This window comes from Cnephaeus nilssonii (assembly GCF_951640355.1).
Source record: "Cnephaeus nilssonii genome assembly, chromosome: 5".
Taxonomy (NCBI): Eukaryota; Metazoa; Chordata; class Mammalia; order Chiroptera; family Vespertilionidae; genus Cnephaeus; species Cnephaeus nilssonii.
Window position 1 is genome coordinate 20,864,204 of NC_137076.1, and position 22,200 is coordinate 20,886,403.

General features: G+C 40.1%; 3 protein-coding genes across 3 annotated transcripts in view; 1 reads left to right on the forward strand and 2 right to left on the reverse strand.

Moving 5' to 3' along the window:
• The window catches only part of LOC307100480 (olfactory receptor-like protein OLF4), a gene marked incomplete at both ends in the record, with an annotated part of 45,798 nt that extends 40,324 nt beyond the window's left edge, over positions 1-5,474 (reverse strand). The window contains one exon of the mRNA XM_079772949.1: positions 5,374-5,474. Within this exon, the coding sequence (XP_079629075.1) occupies positions 5,374-5,474 (101 nt within the window). The remainder of the gene's footprint in view (positions 1-5,373) is intronic.
• A 6,116-nt stretch (positions 5,475-11,590) lies between these two features.
• LOC307100481 (olfactory receptor 7A10-like) lies at positions 11,591-12,544 on the forward strand (the record flags this gene model as incomplete). Its single annotated transcript, XM_079772950.1, has 1 exon — positions 11,591-12,544. The coding sequence occupies one exon, from the start codon at positions 11,591-11,593 to the stop codon at positions 12,542-12,544; it is 954 nt and encodes a 317-aa protein (XP_079629076.1).
• Positions 12,545-20,095: 7,551 nt separating this feature from the next.
• LOC307100482 (olfactory receptor 7A10-like) lies at positions 20,096-20,752 on the reverse strand (the record flags this gene model as incomplete). The annotated part of the gene is made up of 1 exon (XM_079772951.1): positions 20,096-20,752. One exon carries the CDS (start codon positions 20,750-20,752, stop codon positions 20,096-20,098), a length of 657 nt encoding a protein of 218 aa, XP_079629077.1.
• Between the last annotated feature and the right edge of the window lie 1,448 nt (positions 20,753-22,200).

Here is a 22,200-nt window from a genome sequence, read left to right on the forward strand (position 1 = left end):
GGATGCCCACTCTCACCACTCCTGTTCAACATAGTACTGTAAGTATTAGCCATTGCAATTAGGCAAGAAGAAAAAATAAAAGGCATCCAAATTGCTAAAACAAAAAAAAAACTAAAACTGTCCTTATTTTCAGATGATATGATATTGTAAATAAAAAAACCTAAAGACTCCACCAAAAAACTATTAGACTTAATAAATGAATTCAGCAATGTGGCAGGATACAAAATTAACGCCAAGAAATCTATGGCATTTCTATACACCAATAATGAACTTACAGATAGAGAGACTAAAAAAGCAATCCCATTTACCATTGCACCAAAAAAAATTAAGATACCTAGGAATAAACTTAACTAAGGAGGTAAAAGACCTATACGCGGAAAACTACAGGACACTGAAAAAAGAGATAGAGGAAGACATAAACAGATGGAAGAACATACCATGTTCATGGATTGGTAGAATCAACATCATTAAAATGTCCATACTACCCAAAGCAATCTACAGATTCAATGCACTCGCCATCAAAATACCAACAGCATATTTCACAGACCTAGAAAGAACTCTCCAAAAATTCATCTGGAATAAAAAAAGACCCCGAATAGCCACAGCAATCCTGAGAAAGAAGAATAAAGTAGGAGGGATCGCAATACCAGATTTCAAGCTGTATTACAAAGCCACTGTTCTCAAAACAGCCTGGTACTGGCACAAGAACAGACATATAGATCAATGGAATAGAATAGAGAACTCAGAAATCGACCCAAATCTCTATGCTCAATTAATATTTGACAAAGGAGGCATGAACATACAATGGAGTCAAGACAGTCTTTTCAATAAATTATGTTGGGAAAATTGGACAGATACATGCAAAAAAATGAAACTAGACCACCAACTTACACCATACACACAAAAAAACTCCAAATGGATAAAGGACTTAAACATAAGATGAGAAACCATAAAAATTACTAGAGGAATCCAAAGGCAGAGAAATCTGACATATGCCAAAGTAATTTCTTTACTGATACTGCTCCTAGGGCAATGGAAACTAAAGGGAAAATAAACAAATAAAAAGATTTAAAATAAAAATATTTTACACAGCAAAGAAAGCCATCAACAAAACAACAAGAAAGCCCACTGCATGGGAGAATATATTTGCCAATGATATCAACGATAAGTGTTTAATCTCCAACATTTATAGGGAACTCATTCAACTTAATAAAAGGAAGTTAAACAACCCAATCAAAATATGGGCCATTGACCTAAATAGTTACTTTTTGAAAGAAGACAGAAGGAAGGCCAAGAGACATATGGAAATATCCTCAAAGTCACTAATCATCTGAGAAATGCAAATCAAAGCAACAATGTGGTACCATCTCACACCTGTCAGAATGGCTATCATCAACAAATCAACAAACGACAAGTGCTGGCGAGGATGCAGAGAAAAATGAACCCTCATGCACTGCTGGTGGGAATGCAGACTGGTGCAGCCACTGTGGAGAACAGTATGGAATTTCATCAAAAAACTAAAAATGGAACTCCCATTTGAACCAGTGATCCCACCTCTAGGAATATATCCCAAGAAACTAGAAACACGAATCAGAAATGATATATGCACCCCAATGTTCATAGCAGCACAATTCACCATAGCTGAGATTTGGAAACAGCCTAAGTGCCCAACAGCAGATGACTGGATTAAAAAACTGTGGTACATCTACACAATGGAATACTATGCTGAGGTAAAAAAGATGATTTTCTTACCATTTGCAACAACATGGATGGTGCTGGAGAGCATTATGCTAAGTGAAATAAGCAAGGCAGAGAAAGATAAATATCACATGATCTCACTCAATTATGGAATATAATGAACAACATAAACTGATGAACAACAACAGATCCAGAGGCAGAGAAACCATGATCAGAACCTCAAACCTCAGGGAAGGTAGGGAAGGTTGGGGGTAAGGGTGAGAGACCAACCAAAGGACTTATATGCATGCATATGAGTCTAATCAATGGACACAGAAACAGGGGAGTAAGGGCATGAATGGAGGGTTTGGGGGGGTTCAAAGGGGAATAAGGACACATATGTATTACCACAACCAAAAAAAAATTTTTAAAAAATTTAAAAAGCTGAAAAAAATGTTGACTCGTGCATGCACGATACATATAAAGCTATTGTTGGTGACAATTGCAATCAAGTGTTTTGATCTGTCATTGTTGATTGTGAATTTGGTTGTTTTGTTGACATTCTGAAGCTGAAAGAAAGTGGCATTGTCCTTGACAGAATATGTCTGAAGAACAATTATTGGCACAACATTCCTCTGAAGCTGAAAGAAGTCGGCGTCTCAGCCTGACACTGGCCTCCCATTTAAATTAATTCTTAGACAGTTTCCCATGATCCCAGCATTTGGGATGACTATTAATAAATCAGAAGGACAAACTCTGGATAGATTAGGACTATTCCTACCTGAACTCATTTTCGGACATGGTCAGTTATATGTTGCTTTCCCTTGAGTTCGAAGAGCAAGTGCCATTAAAGTTAAAGCTATAAATACTTCATCCCAAGGGAAATTAGTCAAGCACTCTGAAAGTGTTTTTACTCTTAATGTGGTATATAAGGAGATATTAGAATAAGTGTAATCAATTTATCAGTCATTGTTTTTATCGATGTTGTTTTTATATCATGTTTTTTGTTGTAAAAAAAAAATCCTATATAATAAAGAGTAATATGCGAATCAACCAAATTACAGAACGACCTGTCTCTATGACATGCACTGATCACCAGGGGGCAGACGATCAATGCAGGAGCTGATCTCTGGAGGTCAGTGCGCTCCCACAGGGGAAGTGCCGCTCAGCCAGAAGCCAGGCTGACAACTGGAGAGCTCAGTGGCAGTGGCAGAAGCCCCTCCCACCTCTGTGGCAGCGCTAAGGATGTCTGACTGCCAGCTTAGGCCCACTCTCTGGGAGTAGCAGGCCTAAGCCATCAGTCAGGCATCCCCTGAGGGCTCCTGGACTGAAAAAGGTCACAGGCCAGACTGAGGGGACCACCCCCATCCCCAGGGCACAAATGTCTTGCATCGGGCGTAGAGTAAAAATAAAAACTAAATAAAAAAGAAAATGCAATACTTTGCACAGTAACAAAATTAGGGCTTCACAATTTTCCCTCTTCATATTTCAGGTCATCTCTGACATTAAACCCATATTAGAATAACTGATGAAAACTTCCCTTTCCATGTAGACGTCACTAGTAGATATATATATATTTGATAGTCAATTTTTGTCAGTGTCTATAGTAGGAATTGGGGACACTGAGCTGAATAGCACCATAAAGCCAGGAGACCAGTGATAAAGCAGAGTGGCATATTTGTAGTGAAATTGCCTGACACTGAACTTTAATTTCCAAGGCATTCATTTGAACGATAACCATGTTGAATAAACATATGGCCACCTCTGTGACACAGCTATGAGATAAGCACCCAGGCCAACTGGCCCAGGAAGTTCTCCTTATGGAAAGCCCTGGATAACATAGATCACTGACCTCATGAGTGACTCTCCTTTACACTTTTCACACAATAACACCTGCTCTTAAGTTTTAAATTCACCAAGAAAGAGTGAAAATTTGAAATTCAATGCATCCTCCCTTGGACTATACCAGATGCAGAGACCACAGTTGTGTTTTCTCTCTCTTCCCCCCCCCCTCTCTTTTTCCTTCTCCTCCCTCTATCTCTTCCTTCTCCTCCTTCTCCTCTTTCCTCCAACTCCTCCTCCCTCTATCCCCATGACCTCCTGTGTGGACTTCAGGCAGGGTGTGTGAGCAGGATTTGTGAGTAATGGACCTTGCTTTTACCAGGTTTTCTCAAGGTTGCTGCTTGTGTGCATCTTGCAATCATAATAAGAACCACAAGGGCTGGTCCAGCCACAACACTGGCTCAGGTCAGTGTCACAAGAATTCAAGGCCCATGAGAATGCCCCAGTCATTTATAACGAACATCTTTTTTTATCAATAGGCTGAGACTTAAATGGAACAACATTTAAAATCTATATTATTAGGAAGAAATAGTGATGTAAACATGAATGACAGATGCAAAGTGAAATCTGGTTTCATATTTTCCTGTAAAATAAAATTAAATAAAAATCCTTAGATGCCACATGTAGTTTTGTCCATATGAGTAATAAACGCTGATTATTTTTTCAGGAAAACTAGAGGAAAAGAGCTTAGCCTAATATATGTCACTTTAGAAGAAATTATTTTAGAGAAATCCAAGTTGTCCCATGAAAGATATGGAAATTTCCAAATATTTCTGATCCAATGTTGAGAAAATCTTTGAGTTTATATAAAAATTATAAAAACAGAAAACTCTATATATTATAGCAGAAGCTTAATAAAGTGAGATACTTATATTATATAGAGAAGCTGAATACAAAAAAGGGACATGGCTGGGATTAAAGAGAAGGATCCAGTTCTCTTCCACATGATCAATCACAGCTTCTGGTTTCAAGGGGTTGAGCCATGCAATCTAAGGCACTTATTTAGCCCAGAACAATTGTCCCTTTCATACCTGCCATCCCCAAGCAGCAATTCAGAGCCATCTTTATGTCTTTGTTCCTGAGATTGTAGATGAAGGGCTTCAGCATAGGTGTGACCATGGTGTACATCACTGAAGCGATTGAACTTGACTGTCAGGTGTCGATAGGAGCAGAGCTGAGATACACGCCTAGGACTGTACAATAAAATAAGGAGACAACTGAGAGGTGAGATGCACAGGTAGAAAATGCTTTATACTTCCCCTGAACTGATGACATTCTACATATGGAGGACACTATTTTAGAGTAAGAGTAAAGGATCCCAACTTGAGATCACCAGCCAACAGCCCAGTTGTAAAATACATCACAGTGCCATTAAGAAAGGTGTCAGAATAGGCAAGTTTGATCATCTGCTTAAGTTCACAGAAAAAGTGGGGGATTTCTAATTCTGCAGGGAAGGACAGTCTCGATATCATTAAGCTATGTAACAAGGAATTCAAAACACTCATGATCCAGGACACCAGAACCAGCAGTCCACAGAGCCAGAGGTTCATGATGACTGTGTAGTGCGGTGGGTGGCAGATGGCCACAAACCTGTCATAGGCCATCACAATTAGAAGGAAGTTGTCCCAACCTTCAAAGAGTGTGAGAAAATACAACTGCCTTAATGCAGCCTTCATAAGTGATGACTTTTCTCTGTGTCTGGATGTTCACCAGCATCTTTGGGACGGTGGTGGAGGTGAAACAGATGTCTACCAAGGACTGGTTGGAGAGGAAGCAGTACATGGTGTTCGGAGGTGGGAGTCTGAGCTGACAGCTAGGATGATGAGCAGGTTTCCCAACACAGTGATCAGGTACATGAAGAGGAAAAGCCCAAATATGAGGGGCTGCAGTTCTGGTTCCTCTGAAAATCCCAGAAGAAGAAATTCTGAAATTGGGGTATCATTGCCTTGTACCATGTGGTAGTGGTCAAAACGAGGAAGAAAAATAATATGATTAATTTTACACATGTGGGTATTAACATAGTGAAATGCTAGAATTTATGTTTTTATTTTTTTCCGTCAAGAAATTATATACTTATATTGAGTATGTCACCTTCAAGGGGTCTGCTATGCTAACTTTAATTAGGAATTCTTGTCTTACACTCAGTTTACCCCCAAGAGGTAATGTAATATACAGTCTTAATGGAAGATTCTTTTATGCATTTGAGGAATTTATATTTAGTACTGACTATCTTCTAGGGTAAGAGTATAGAATGCAGAGAAATAAAGTTTTCTACAATCCAATGATGGAGAAAGAATATAAATTACCAACTAGAAAAACATATGCTCTGTCACATAGTGACAGATCCTATGAAAAAGAAAAGCAGGCATAAAGTAATTTGAATGGAGATGTTGTATTTTACTGAGAGTTCAGAAAGACCTGAAAAGTGATATTTGAACAGAGTCCTAGAGGAAGACAGAGTGGGACTCATGAAGTTATCTGGGGGAAGTGTGTGCCGGGCTGTGGGAAGAGTCAGTGCAAAGACCCAGAGGGTGGCATTTGATTCAGATACTCAAGCCTACAACCCAGGCATGTGCGTTGATCAGGGATTCAACCATGACCTTCTGGTGCATGGGTTAATGCTCAGTCACTGAGCAGCACCAGCTGGGCAATACCTGCTTGTTTTTTTAAATCCAGAGTGATCAAAATGACTTCTTAGTTGCAATAGCCTTCTAATGCATTTTCGGTAGCCAATTTTATCATCTGAAAATGTGATTATTTTACTTGTACCCAAGACATGAGCCTACTATTGCTTTTTCTTCTTTGGTTGCATTGGTTTGAAATTTCAGAACAGTGATGACATACATGATAGTAGCAGGCATTTGTCCTCTGTATGACATTCAAGCAGATTTCTCAAATATTTTCTTGTCAGGTCTGATAGAGGCTCATGGCTCTCATGGGTGGACTGCTTCTGTTTATAATTTAAATCAGGTAGTCTGCACTCCTTACACTTTCCTATAGATTTGAAGGGTGTTTTCGTAAGGGAATTGCTTGTTAGGTTACTGGAACCATCAGCAGAAACCAAGGACAGCTCCTAGCTGAGCCTCCACTCAGCTAAGTTCTCCTAGAGCTAAGTTTTGAGGAACTTCAGGTTGACGTTAGTGGACATGGGCATAGGGAGAGTTATATTGGGAGGAAAGTCAGGATGCTGAATGGGTCTGACAGCTACATCAGCCATGTCTGGGGAGACTGAGCTCAGCCTGTGTGATATAAATTTCCTGGAGCTTCCCACTAGCAGAAAAGAAGCCAGATTTAACTTTTTTTAAATATATATTTTTATTAATTTCAGAGAAGAAGGAAGAGGAAGATAGAAACATCATTGATGAGCGGGAATCATTGATTGTCTGCCTCCTGCACATTGGACCGAGTCCCAATCCAGGCATGTGCCCTTGACTGGAATCGAACCTGGAACCTTTGGGTCCCCAGACTGACGCTGTATTCACTGAACCAAACCAGCTAGGGCTTAACTTCTCTTTTAATTTTACAATTTCGTATCTGATTTACTTACTGCCCATGTCTGAATTTACACACTTAAATTAGCGGTCAGCAAAGTACTTTGCAAGAGCAAATCCCACCCACAGCCTGTTTTTGTAAAGAGGTTTTATTAATAGGGTGATGGTAGCCCTGTAAGGATATATCTACATTCTAAACCCCAGTAACTATAAATGTTATCTTATTTGAAAAATGGCTCTTTATAGATATAATTAAGGATCTCAAGATGAAAACATCATGCATTAGTCAGTTGGACCCTAAAAGCAATGACCAGGCTCCTTATAAGATACTAGAGGCCCGGTGCACGAAATTCATGCACGGAGGGGGGTTGTCCCTCAGCCCAGCCTGTACCCTCTCCGATCTGGGACCCCTCAAGGCATGCCTGACTGCCCGTTTAGGCCCGATCCCGCTAGGATCAGGCCTAAACGGGCAGTTGGACATCCCTCTCACAATCCAGGACTGCTGGCTCCCAACAGCTTGCCTGCCTGCCTTCCTGATTGCCCCTAACCACTTCTGCCTGCCAGCCTGATCACCCCCTAACCACTCTGCTGCCAGCCTGTTTGCCCCCAACTTCCCTCCTCTGCCGGCCTGGTCACCCCTAACTGCCCTCTCCTGCAGGGTTGATCACCTCCAACTGCCCTCCCTTGCAGGCCTGGTCCTTCTCAACTGCCCTCCCTTGCAGGCCGGGTGCCTCCCAACTGCCCTCTCCTGCTGGCCATCTTGTGGTGGCCATCTTGTGTCCACATGGGGGCAGGATCTTTGACCACATGGGGGCAGCTATATTGTGTGTTGCAGTGATGATCAATCTGTACATTACTCTTTTATTAGATAAGATAGAGGCCTGGTACAGGGGTGGGGACCAGCTGGTTTGCCCTGAAGGGTGTCCCGGATCAGGTGGGGGTTCCCTAGGGGTGTGGGGCGGCCTGAGCAAGGGGCCTGTGGTGGTTTGCAGGCCTGCCATGCCCCCTGGCAACCCAAGCGGAGGCCCTGGTATCTGGAATTTATTTTCCTTCTACAATTGAAACTTTGTAGCCTGGAGCGGAGCCAAGCCTGGGGCTCCCTCTGCGGCCAGCAGCCATTTCTGTTGGGGTTATAATTGAAACTTTGTTGCCTTAAGCGGGTGAGCCCGGCCAGGGTGTGTGGAAAGCTTTGCTTCCCCTGTTGCCAGCGGCAACCCTGGCCTGCTCTCTTAAGCTCCATTCTGCCGCCATTTGTTTGAATTTGTTTACCTTCTATAACTGAAACTTTGTAGCTTGAGTGGAGGCTTAGGCCTGGCAAAGGCAGGCGGAAAGCTTGGCTTCCTCTGTTACCTAGGAAACCTTGCTCTCTATGGCTGTAGCCATCTTGGTTTGCGTTAATTTGCATGCTCGCTCTGATTGGATGGTGGGCGTGGCTTGTGGGTGTGTTGGAGGTATGGTCAATTTGCATATTTGTCTATTATTAGGTAGGATAGAGTGGAGAGGCACAGAGAAAAGGAGACCATATGTCTCCTGAGATTGGAGTGATGCAGCCACAAAGCCCAGGGATGCTTGGAGGCACTAATAGCAGGATGAGGCGAGGAGTGCAGTCTCCCTTAGAGCTTCTGCAGGGAGTGCAGCCTTTCTGACACCCAGAGTTTAGATTTCTGGCATCAAGAACCTGATGAAATAAATTCGTGTTGTTTTAAGCCACCCAGTTTGGACTTAGTTGTTACGGAATCCACAGAAAATAAATACCTACAGCCAAGCCCATCCATGTGGGTATTCCCTACAAGTGCTTCCACACTACAATGACAGAGTTAAGTAGCTGCAACAGAGCACTGATGGTCAAACAATAATCTTTATCTAGTTCTTTAGAAATATTTTTGGCAGTGATTGCTCTAAGTCACTATCAGGTACTGGTTTCATATTCAAAGTACTCTTTTCCGTCATAAAGAAATGCTCTGAATAGCCTCACTGGCATATATATATATATATATATATATATATATATATATATATATATACATACACTATATATATACATACATACAGTATATATACATGTATGTATATGTATATATAGTATACATATGCATACATGTATTATATATTATATATATACATATGTATGTATATATACTATATATATACATACTATATGTAGTATGTATATATATAGTATATATACATACATATGTATATATACCTATATGAGATTAAAGATGTGAATGCATTTTTACCAGATCTGGGGAACTTTTACAAAGGACATACTACCGCTGCAGCCAAAATAATTTACCTCCCCCCCCCCAATCAAGTGAATTTTCAGAATCAATCTCTGGTTTTCAAAGTTGAGGTCAAGGGGAAGTTTCTGCGAGGTTCCTGCTTGGAATGGATGTGGTCAGGGACATCGCTCAATCTCTGTGTCAGACACTCCGTGTGACTCACAGCAGCTCAGAAGCTCATGATGTTATCCTGTTCATGTGTCCTGCATGAGCACTTACATACCCTGGGGAGATGTTCATTCCAGGAGAGGTGGACCCATAAGTAGGAATTGAATATGCACCTGGAATTGAATGGTCACCTCAAGATGAACCCATTGAGACCAAACTAGCAGAAGAGTTGCCTTTTATTTATGGCCACATGGTATCAAGGGAGCTGAATTGCTTAGAGAACTGAGCAACAGTAACATAGTTCATTTAATGAGGAGCTCTGAGAATTCAGCCTCAGACCACCCTCTGCAGACTCACCTGCAGCTCCTCAGCCACAGGCTAAATGCATCCTCTCTGTGCCTCTCTAAGATGTTCAACTGCTCTGGAACCAGCACCTGACCTGCATTTCTTGCCCTTTCCACATCAATTGTCCAAGGAAGGAAGGACCAGTAGAGCCAAATCCAGTGAGTGATGCCACGGGGGTGCCAGAGTGAGCACTGTGGGAAAGCATCTTGTGGAGATGTAAAGCTTTTAATAATCACGTCTTCAGGGGGAACAGTCAGGCTGATGAAATAGTGAAAGGGATGGACTCAAGATCTGGCACATTTGGTGTCCTTAGCTCTAAAGGGCTTTCTTGCAACTTGTTCCTTTTCAGCCGCTTTCTTCTCATCATCTCAGAGTACAATTCCATGGCCTCTCCTCCCACAGCAGGAACCGACCCCTCCCTTCTATCTGCTAAGCTCTCAGGATTCTTTCTATTTCATCCTTTGCATTTCCTTTTCTTTGTGAAGCATTGACAGAGTGAGGCAGCCTTGAAGAGTAGCAAAGCACTGACTTAGAGTCAGGGAGGTGTGAGTTCTAATTCACTCTTCTACAGCTAGTGCCTGATGGATCTGGGAACTCTTCTTACATTCTGTAGGTATTTCTCTCATCAGCACAAGAGTGAGTAGAAGGAGATCTCGGAGAATGCTCACGGATGAGCAGGTGCCATGCATCAAGTGCCCAGGACCAGTGCACCTGGCTCTCTGCTGGGCTCTGCATTCCTATTATTTTCCCTCATTAGCAGGTACTGGCCTTTTAAACTGTTCTCACAATTATTGCATTGAATTCCAGATTATTTTTACTGTGGCCCAAAACAAGATATGCCTTTTACATTGTGATCCAGCAATTTTTGTACACAAATACAGAAACACACACACACACACACACACACACACACACACACACACACATACCTGAACAAAGGGAACCATACACCCTCACTATGTATGTTGCACTCTAATATTTTCTTTTGTGCCTCCTTGACTTTATTCTATTTCACCATTCTGAATCCTTTTTGAGTTCTGAATACCTAAAACAAGTGTCATCTCAGGGCTTTGGAACTGCCTCTTTTCCTACCTAACCCCCACCCCAAATAACCTCATGTCTCCCACTTTGTCTTTCTTGAGGTCTCTGTTCAATTGTCACCTTGTTTGCAGGGATTCCTGAACTCCCAGTTTAAAATAACACCCATCCGCCCTGACCGGTGTGGCTCAGTGGATAGAGCGTCGGCCTGTGGACTGAAAGGTCCCGGGTTCGATTCCGGTCAAGGGCATGTACCTTGGTTGCAGGCACGTCCCCAGTGGGGGGTATGCAGAAGGCAGCTGATGGATGTTTCTCTCTCATCAATGTTTCTAACTCTCTATCCCTCTCCCTTCCTCTCTGTAAAAAATCAATAAAATATATTTTAAAAAATAACACCCATCCACTCTCTTTTATACCTACTTTTGTTTTTTATTTACATGACACCATCTAATTTGGTATATGACATATATGTTGTATATATTCTTTCACTATCATTATATTATAAGAATTTTGTTTCTGAGCATCCTATACACTTTCCGTAGAGGGGGGAAATGTCAATAAATATTCCTTAAGTGCATGAACGCATTTCTCATGAAAACAGTGTAATTCAAGACCACCTTGGAAACAAAGATTGAGAAAGACAGGAGTTCCTAATCAGAGATGTCACGGGGATGATATGTACAAAAAATAAATATTGTTGCTTTATTATAAAATTTAATTGTAGCATTTAAACTGTGCTTGTAATGGCCATTAGTGCAAAAAAGTAATCATGCTATTTTTTTCTTTCCTACTAGTCGCCTCCACCCCATGGGACCTGGGAATGATACCCCAATTTCAGAATTTGTTCTTCTGGGATTTTCAGAGGAACCAGCACTGCAGCCCCTCATATTTGGGCTTTTCCTCTCCATGTACCTGATCACTGTGCTTGGAAACCTGCTCATCATCCTGGCTGTCAGCTCTGACTCCCACCTCCACACGCCCATGTACTTCTTCCTCTCCAACCTGTCCTTGGTAGACATCTGTTTCACCTCCACCACCGTCCCAAAGATGCTGTGGAACATCCATACACAGAGCAAAGCCATCACCTATGCGGGCTGCATCACTCAGTTGTATTTTTTTCTACTCTTTGGAGGACTGGATGACTTTCTTCTAGCTGTGATGGCCTATGACAGGTATGTGGCCATCTGCCACCCCCTGCACTATATGGACATCATGAACCCCCGGATCTGTGGACTGCTGGTTCTGGTGTCCTGGATCATGGGTGCTCTGAATTCTTTGTTACAAAGTTTAATTGTGTTGCCTTTGTCCTTCTGTACAAACTTGGAAATCCCACACTATTTTTGTGAACTCAAAGAGGTGGTCCAACTTGCCTGTTCTGACACCTTTCTTAATAACATGGTGATGTATTTTGTATCTGTTCTACTGGGTGGTGGTCCCCTCGCTGGTATCATTTACTCTTACTCTAAGATAGTGTCCTCCATTCGTGCAATCTCATCATCTGAGGGGAAGTATAAGGCATTTTCTACCTGTGCATCTCACCTCTCAGTTGTCTCCTTATTTTATGGAACAAGCATAGGAGTGCATCTCAGCTCTGCTGCTACCCACAGCTCACACTCAAGTGCAGCAGCCTCGGTGATGTACACCGTGGTCACACCCATGCTGAACCCCTTCCTCTACAGTCTCAGGAACAAGGACATAAAGAAGGCTCTGAAAGGATTCTATGGGATGGCAGGTACAAAGGGCACAATCATCTCGAAGTAAAAAGTTCTCTTGGTTTTGGGACTCCAAAACTAAAAACCAGAAATTGTGATTCTTTAATCACATTGTGTTTTTTAGATTTGCTCTTTTTGGTTTTTAAAAAAATATTTTTATTGATTTCAGAGAGGAAGGGAGAGGGAGAGAGAGATAGAAACATCAGATTGATCGGCTGCCTCCTGCATACACCTTCCTGATAATTGAACCCACTACCTGGGCATGTGTCCTGACCAGAAATCCAATGCTGACCTCCTGGTTCATGGGTCGATGCTCAGCCACTGAGAAACACAGGCCAGGCCAGACTTGTTGCTTTAATTTCTGTCCTTGAATTTCCTTTGTTTGTTTCAACTTCTCTATACAATTTAAGTAACCATTATATTAAGCTTCCTGCTTTGTCTGTTACATAGCCAGTTTTCCCTTTGTTCTTTTTTAACCTTCCCAAAGTTTTTTCCAACCTTGGTCTGAAATAGTGAGAAGTTTTCATTTACTTCATTAGAAACATTGATGTCTTAAGAAAAATTTCTTCTCAAATGACATATATCATTGTAAGTAATTTGTTCTGTTTTGTAGGTAGAATAGTAATAAGTGGTATTACTCATGTAAAAAAAACTGCACTTGGCTACCTAATCCATTGTATAATTTCATTCCATAAAATCTGAAACCTCAGTTTTCACCATGTGTCCCTCATTTTTTGTACATCGGTACCTTAACTGCTCTTCCTGATATTATGGATTTTATCATTGTTCCCTATAAGTCTCAGTCTATTGATAGTGATGCAATAGGATAGGAATGCCTGGGCACTAACCTGGTTCCTACTACTTGTTCCTCAGACCAGAGTCAATGTCCTGGGTGGATGGACTCTTGTGGTCCTTACTATAATTACAATGACCACCATGGAACTATAAAAATGTAAGGTTTATTACTCACAGGTCCTGTATGCCCAAAAGCCACACAGGAAGCTGTGTGTATGCATGTGTGTGTGTGAAAGAGAGAGAAATGGGTTTGCGCTGAAGGATTCTGCCTCTACTGGGGACCAAGGGCAGGATGGCTATGGTTTTGTGTGTTTGCATTTGTAAAATGTATCTTTATTATTGAAAGTATTACAGATGTCCTCCTTTTCTCCCGCCATTGACCCCACTCCCCTCTTCTGTCCCCTCCCGGGCCTTCGCCCCACTATTATCTGTGTCCATGGGTTATTCATGTATGCATATAAGTTCTTTGGTTAATATCTTCCCTCCCCCCTTCCGTCTGAAGATCCACAGTCTGTTGCATGCTTCCATGTCTCTGGATCTATTTTGTTTGGCACTTTATTTTGTTCAGGAATTTCTTTGACTGACTTATTTCACTTACCATAATCCTCTCCAGGCACCTCCATGCTATTTCAAAGGTAAGAGATCCTTTTTTCTTTCCAACTGCATAGTATTCCATTGTGTAAATGTACCACTGTTGTTTTTTTTAACCCATTCTTCAATGGACGGGCACCTGGGCTGTCTCCAGATCTTAGCTATTGTAAATAACACTGCTATGAACATAGAGGTACTTATTCTTTCTGATTAGTGTTTCAGACATCGTAGGTTATATTCCTAGAAGTGGGATAAATAGGTCAAATGGCAGTTCCATTTTTATTTTTATTCTTTGAGGAAACTCCCCACTGTTTTCCACTGTGGCTGTACTGGTCTGCATTCCCACCAGCACTGCACTAGGGTTCCCTGTTCTCCACATCCTTACAAGCACTTGCTGTTAGTTGATTTATTGATAGTAGCCATTATGGCAGGTGTGAGGAGGCACCTCATTGTGGTTTAATTTGCATCTCTCTGATGATTAGTGACCTTGAGGATTTTTTCATATGACTCTTGACCATTTGTGCGTCCTTCTTTGGAGAAGTATCTATTTAGGTCTTCCGCCCATTTTCTGATTGGGCTGTTTGTCTTCCTTTTGTTGATTTGTATAAGTACTTTATATATTTTAGGTTCGTTTTTTATTTGAAACCTAACAGTAGGAATTACGGCAGGGGAAGGAAATGCAGGGTCATTCATGTGGTCAGTTGTCTAGGTTACTCAGGGTTTTCAAAGGGGGAATTTTATAACATGTTAATTCTTGTGTAAATATCACACAAATTCTGTGTCTGTTCCTGTGTGTAATTCCACATGAACTTTGCTCCCTAGATATATATTTTGTCTAATGTGAAGTTCCTACCTTTGCTTGTTTTGAAAATATTTGTAATTAAAAATAAAATTCCATATATTAATTATTCCAAAACAAAATCATTAAATTTAAAATAAAAGGGGAACTTCATGGGTAAAGGCAACATAAGTGCTTAGGTAGTAGCTGTGTCATGCATCTGGCAATATGATTATTTGTGATGGATGTATTTGAAACAAAAGTTTAGTCAAACACACTACTGTACTTTATATCTAATTTCCAGGTTTCAATGTTGTAATTAGCTGAGCATCCAGAAAAGCTACCATAGTTACTGGCAAAACTTGATTATCAAATATCTATCTCCCAGTGGAACCTACTTGGAAACATACGTGAGAGGTTCAGAAACAGGAAGAGCATTGAGGTAGTGTATATATGACATTCTGAGCTAAAGATGAGGTAAAGCTCCTGAGGCTTCAGAAGGCAGGAAGGACATTGCAGGACAATGAGAAGAGCAGATGTTCAGTAATTAGAAATTCGCCATGCCCCATATATAAGTCATAAATATTATCTCTGATGATAACTCTTATTATAAGAAAGACCCAAAACTTAAATTCTTTAAGGGAGAGGTAAAAGTTTTTCTTGGACTCCCAGGGTCTCAGTTGCCTACAGCTCAAAAATAATCCAAGTACATGTTTTGGGGTGACTCATTCTGAACCCTTACAATAGTGACCCAGTTTCATTCTTTTGCCTGTGGTTGTCCAGTTTTCCCAGCACAGTTTATTGGAGATACTATCCTTTCGTCATTTAACGTTCTTGGTTCCTTTCTCCTAAATTAAGGACAGTATGTGTATGGGTTTATTTCTTGGCTCTCTATTCTTTTCAATTGATCTATGTGTCTGTTTTTATACCAGTACTATATTGCTTTCATTACTATTTACACTAATAAAAAAGTAAGATGCAAATTGACCATACCTTTGCAACGCCCACCAGCCAATCAGGAGCAAGTATGCAAATTAACCCAACAAAGATGGCAAGTTAATTTGCATATGCAGGTGCTGAGCGTGCAGGGGCTGGGGGGCAGGCCGCTTGCGTCATCACCATGGTGACGACACAGGCATTCCACACTACCCCAGCCACCCCAGGCCTCTGGGAGGCGTGGTAAGGTGTAAAGGCGGCTCAGGGCCTGAGTGAAAAGGTGGCTCATGCCAGAGCGAAGGCAGTGCCGGCAGCCAGGGGAAAGAAGGCCCATTCTTGCATGAATCTTCGTGCATCAGGACTCTAGTAGCTTTATAATATGGTTTGAAATCAGGGAATGGGTTGCCTCCAGCTTTGTTTTGCTTTCTCAGATTGCTTTGGTTAATCAGGGTCTTATGCGGTTTAACCCTTTGCACTCACTTGCTTTTTTCTCGATTCCTGCTACCGATGCTAACCGTGTTGAGTCACACTCGACATCCAAGTGCAAAAGGTTAACACAAATTTTAGTTTGTTCTATTTTTGTGACAAAATGACTCTCCAGCCCTCAGGTGTTAAGACAATAGAATTCTATTTCTAAATGCTACTGACTGATACATATAAAGTGCCTCCCATCCAGCTAGGTTGAGATCTTGTTGGTCTCATAACTGATCAAGGTGGCCATAGTAGAGGCTAATCAGTTGCCCCAGATTTGGATCTGCCTCTGAATGTGGTTGCATAATTGGTGGAATGATATCTTAGAAATAAGAACACTTTTTCATGTGCTGCTTATAGCAGCAGCAGAAGAATGAATACTGATTAGGAGAGCAGACTCTGGAGCTAAGTAGCCTGTGTTTGTGCCCTAGTTTCAGCATTTACTAGCTTTGTGACCTTGGGCAATTTGCTTAACCTTCTGCTTCCTTAATTTTCTCAATTTTAATTAATAAAGTTATTGTGTCACCCATTAAAACCAACTGCCAGTAAAGGAACCAGGAGTTCAAGTTTTGAGCACTAGCTTTCCCATTCTCGTTGCACAGTGCTACCAATAAAGTGGATGTAATATCTCCACTACAAATCTCATGTTTAGTGTGTGTGACTCACCTGATGCCTGGTGGACAAACTCTTGAGTTACAGAAGTAAATGTGGTTCTGACTTTGAGGTCTTTGTGCGTTAATATAGGAAATGTAATTCATTACTAAAATTAAGGTCAACCTTCTACGTTACATTGTCGTATCTAAATTTTTAAATTATTTTAGTTTCATATTAATTTAATCTTTCATTCTTTAATTTCTATTGTCACCAAATTTGTTTAAAAATTTTCTTTCAACATTAAAGGTGAGAATATTAGTGTGTCTGTGTTATGTCTTTGTGTGTTGTGTTTATTTGAAAGAAAATTATGTACAAATGTACATACATGTATATGTACATACACTTTATACCTATGGAAGAGTTATTAGACATACTCTATGTTTTAAAAATTTTTTATTTATTTCTACCAATATCTACTGGAATTAGGTTTATTATTCCACATCACCAGCAGAAATAAGGAAACAGAGGATCAGGCTAATTACATTTTTTACAATTATATAACAAAGGTATTAAAGCTTTTGTGTTTTTTTGAGTTATGTATATGAACCTCTGCAGTATGTACTCTTAATTTTTGCATAACTCCTATTACTCAGAAATATTGCTGTTAACTATGTTCAGTTTATTTTATGCTATTATACTCCAATAAATTATTTAAAAAATTTCTTAGAACTGATAAACAGGTTCAACAATGATACAAAATAAATATATAATAATTGTTTGCATCTATATGAACAGTTAGAAGAGATATTAAAAGAACAATTACATTTCTAATTACAACAAAAAGAATTAAATACCTAGAAATAAACTATAAAACATTGCTAAAAATATTGAAAAAGACACAAATAAATGGAGAGATATTCTGTATTTATGGATATTCTGTGTTTAATATTGTTAATGTCCATACTATTGTTAAAGAGAAAACTTCAGGCCCAAAATGGCATCGCTCCAGTTACAAACCCACGATGCTAAATCTAGATTTCATGGAAGTTTCAACCTCTCCCAGAAACTTAATTTTAATCAAATAGCCTTGATTTCTGGTCAAGCACCAGTAAGGTAATCTGTCATGTGGGCCCTCCCCATACCCCTCAGAGAGAAGAGAGAATCTGTATGATAGAAATCCTTCCTCTACTCTTTCCCCCAAATAAAAGATGTCATGGCCCCCAAATAATCCTTTTTTTTCTCTGTTTTTCATAGCTCCTTTTCCCCTCCCTCTTTCCTATAAAAACCTTCTATTTTGTACATCCCCTCTGAGCCCCCCTTTAGTTGCTAGATAGGAAATTTTACCACTCCCTTAAAGAATTTAAATTTTGAGTCTTGCCAATAATGAGTTATCATCAGAGATAACATTTTGTGACCTGTATCTAGGGCAGGGCAAATTTCTAATTACTGAGCATCTTCTCTTCTTATTGTCCTACAATGTCCTTCCTCCCTTCTGTAGCTCCAGGTGCTTTACCTCATCTTTAGCTCAGAAGGTCATATAAACGGTACCTCACTGTCTCTTTTTATCTCTGAACCCCTCATGTATGCTTCCAAGTAGATTCCACTGGGAGATAGATATTTGATAATCAAGTTTTGCCAGTAACTATGGTAGTTCATTATTGTTTTCTATAAATTTCAGTTTATTGATAATGATGCAATAGGGTAGGTATGCCTGGGCACTGGCTTGGGTCTTACTAATTTTCTCTGAGACCAATCCCTCTGTGATTAGATGGACACTTATGGTCCTTATTATAATTGCCACAATTGGACCCTCAGCTAAATAAGACAATAAAACCTGGAAATTTTGTATGAAATACAGGAGCATTTTTGTAGCACAAGTACCTGACTAAGCTGTTTTTCAAAGACATCCATGTCAGATAATCATATTGCCAGATGTATGACACTGCTGCTACATAAGCACTCATGCTGCCACCACCCACGAAGTTTTCCTTTTATTTTTAATTTAATTTGGAACTTGAAATATATGCAATTTTATTTTTAATGAGAAGCAATTTCAATACAAGCAAAGGAAGGAAGTTCACATTAAACAATGGATATATCTAGGAAGCAAAGATTATTTAGAATTAAACACAGAATTTTTGTGATTTTTACACAAGATTAACATATTATAAAATTCCCCTTGTAGACAACCCTGAGTAACCTAGATGACTGATCACAGGGGTGAGCCTGCTTTTCCTTCCCCTGCCCTAATTCCAACTCTTCAATGTTGTACTGGGGCATGCTGGACCTGTAAGTAATAAAACATATATTCATAGTTCCATGATGGTTGTTGAAATCATCAGGACCATAAGGATCCATCCAGTCACAACATTGACTCTGATCTGAGGAACAAGTTGTAGGACCCAGGCCAGTGCCCAGGCATTCCTATCCTATTGCATCACTATCAATAGACTGAGACTTATAGGGAACAATTTTAAAGTCTACAGTATCAGGAAGATCAGTTAAGGTACTGATGTACAAAGAATGAGGTACACATGGTGAACACAGAACAAATTACATACAATGATATAAGTCATTTGAGAAAAAATTATTGTTATGACATCAATGTTGCCAGTGAATTAAATGAAAACTTCCAAATATTTCTGATCAAGGTTGGAAAAAACTTTGTGAAGATAAAAAAAGGCAAAGGGAATAACTGTCTATATAACAGACAAAGCAGAAAGCTTAATAAAATGGTACTTAAATTGTATAGAAGAGTTGAAACAAACGAAGGAAATTCAAGGACAGAATACAAGGACCAAGTCTGAAAACTACCATCTGATGAAAGAATCTCAATTTCTGGTTTTGAGTCTTGGAGCACTTTTTCTACCTCAGGATGATTGTCCCTTTTGTACATACCATCCTATAGAATCTTCTCAGGGCCCTCTTTATGTCTTTGTTCCTGAGACTGTAGATGAAGGGGTTCAGCATGGGTGTGACCACGGTGTACATCACTGAGGCTGTAGCACTTGAGTGTGATCTATGGGTAGTAGCAGAGCTGAGGTACACTCCTGCACTTGTACCATAAAATACACTGAGTGGCCAGATTATTATGATCTCTGAACACATAATAATCTGGCCATTCAGTGTATATCTTATATAATAAAAGGCTAATATGCAAATTGTCCCCTCGACCAGGAGTTCGACCAGCAGGCAGGCCTGCCAACCACCCATTTCCCCTCCCCCTGGCCAGGCAACCAGACCCCACCCATGTACAAATCCATGCACCAGGCCGCTAATATATATTTATATATATATATATATATATATATATATATATATATATATATATATGTATGTATACACACACACACACACACACACACACACACACACACACACACACACTGAGTGGCCAGATTATTATGCATTCAGAGATCATAATAATCTGGCCACTCAGTGTAAGGAGACAATGCAGAGGTGAGATGCACAGGTAGAAAATGCCTTATACTTCCCCTTAGCTGATGAGATTCCCTGTATGGAGGACACTATCTTAGAAAAAGAGTAAATGATACCAGACATAGGAAAACCACCCATCAGCCCAACTCCAAAATACATCACCATGTTATCAAGAAAGTGGTCAGAACAGACAAGTTGGGCCACCTGTTTAAGTTCACAGAAAAAGTGGGGGCTTTCCAAGTTTGGACAGAAATATAGTTGCAACACCACTAAGTTTTGTAACAAGGAATATAGGATACACATGATCCAGGATATCAGAACCAGCAGTCTACAGAGCCTTGGGTTGATGATGACTGTGTAGTGCAGGGGGTAATAGATGGCCACGAAGTGGTCATAGGCCATCACAGTCAGGAGAAAGTTGTCCAGTCTCCCAAATAATAGGAAAGAAAACATCTGTGTGATGCAGCCTTCATAGGTGATGACTTTATTTTGTGTCTGGATGTTCACCAGCATCTTTGGGATGGAGGTGCAGGTGAAACAGATGTCTACCAAGGACAGGTTAGACAGGAAGAAGTACATGGGTGTGTGGAGGTGGGAGTCTGAGCTGACGGCCAGGATGATCAGCAGGTTTCCCAACACAGTGATCAGGTACATGGAGAGGAAAAGCCCAAATATGAGGGGCTGCAGTTGGTTCCTCTGAAAATCACAGAAGAAGAAATTCTGTAATTCGTGTATCATTGCTTCATCCCAGTGGTAGTGGACAAAACTTAGAAGAAAACTAATATGATTAATTTTACACATGTAGTATTAACATAGTGAAATGATAGAATTTTTGTTTTTCAGTCAAGAAATTATATATTTATATTTATATTGATCATATGGCCTATATGGGATCTCCTGTGACAACTGTGGTTAGGAATTCTTGACCTACACTCAGAATTCCCCCATGAGGTCATGTAATATACAGCCTTAATGGAAAATTATTTTATGCATTTGAGGAATTTATGTTGCGTACTGACTATCTTCTAATGTAAGAGTACAGAATGCTGAGAAATAAAGTTTTCTACAATCCAATGATGGAGACAGAATATAAATTACCAAGTGGAAAAACAGATAAAGACACTACAAAGAAAATGAATTACAGGCCAATATCCCTGATGAACATAGATGCTAAAGTCCTCAACAAAATTCTAACAAAATGGATCCAGCATTACATTAGAAAGAACAAACCTCAGAGAGAAGGTGGGGTAAGGGGAGAGATCAACCAAAGGACTTGTATGCATGCATATAAGCCTAACCAATAGACACAGACACCAAGGGGGTGAGGGCATGAGTGGGAGAGGTTGGGGGGGCAATGCGGGGATAAGGACACATATGTAATACCTTAATCAATAAAGAAAAAAAAAAGAAAAAAAGAAAAAAAAGGAAAGATCATACACCATGAACAAGTGGGATTTATTCCAGGGATGCAAGGCTGGTACAATATACACAAAACAATAAATGTGATACATCACATAAACAAACTGAGGGACAAATATCACATAATCATATCAATTGATGCAGAAAAGGCATTTGACAAAATTCAACACACTTTCCTGATAAAAAACTCTCAGCAAAGTGGGAATAGAGGGATCATACTTCAACATAATAAAAGCCTTATATGACAAACCTTCTGCACTTGGTAAGTGCTAATATTAGTTACTATTTATATCATGCCCTGAGTTCTTCAAACCAGATCCTTTTCTGTATATGCTACATTTTCATACAATTTGGAATAGGATTTACCTCCTATTATGTATTAGTTTATTGCTGGAACTAGAGAAGAAAATGATACATGTTTGTTTGTTTTTAAAAATATTTCTTATACCCTGGCCAGGTGGCTCAGTGAGTTGGAGCATCATCCCACACACCAAAAATATTTCTTATTAATTTCAGAGAGAGGAAGGAATAGGAAGAGAAAGATAGAAACATCAATAATACAAGAAAATCACTAATCAACTGTCTCCTGCATGCCCCCTACTGGAGATTGAGCCTGCAACCCAGGCATGGGCTTTGACCAGAGATCCAACCATGACCTCCTGGTTCATGGGTTGATGCTCAAC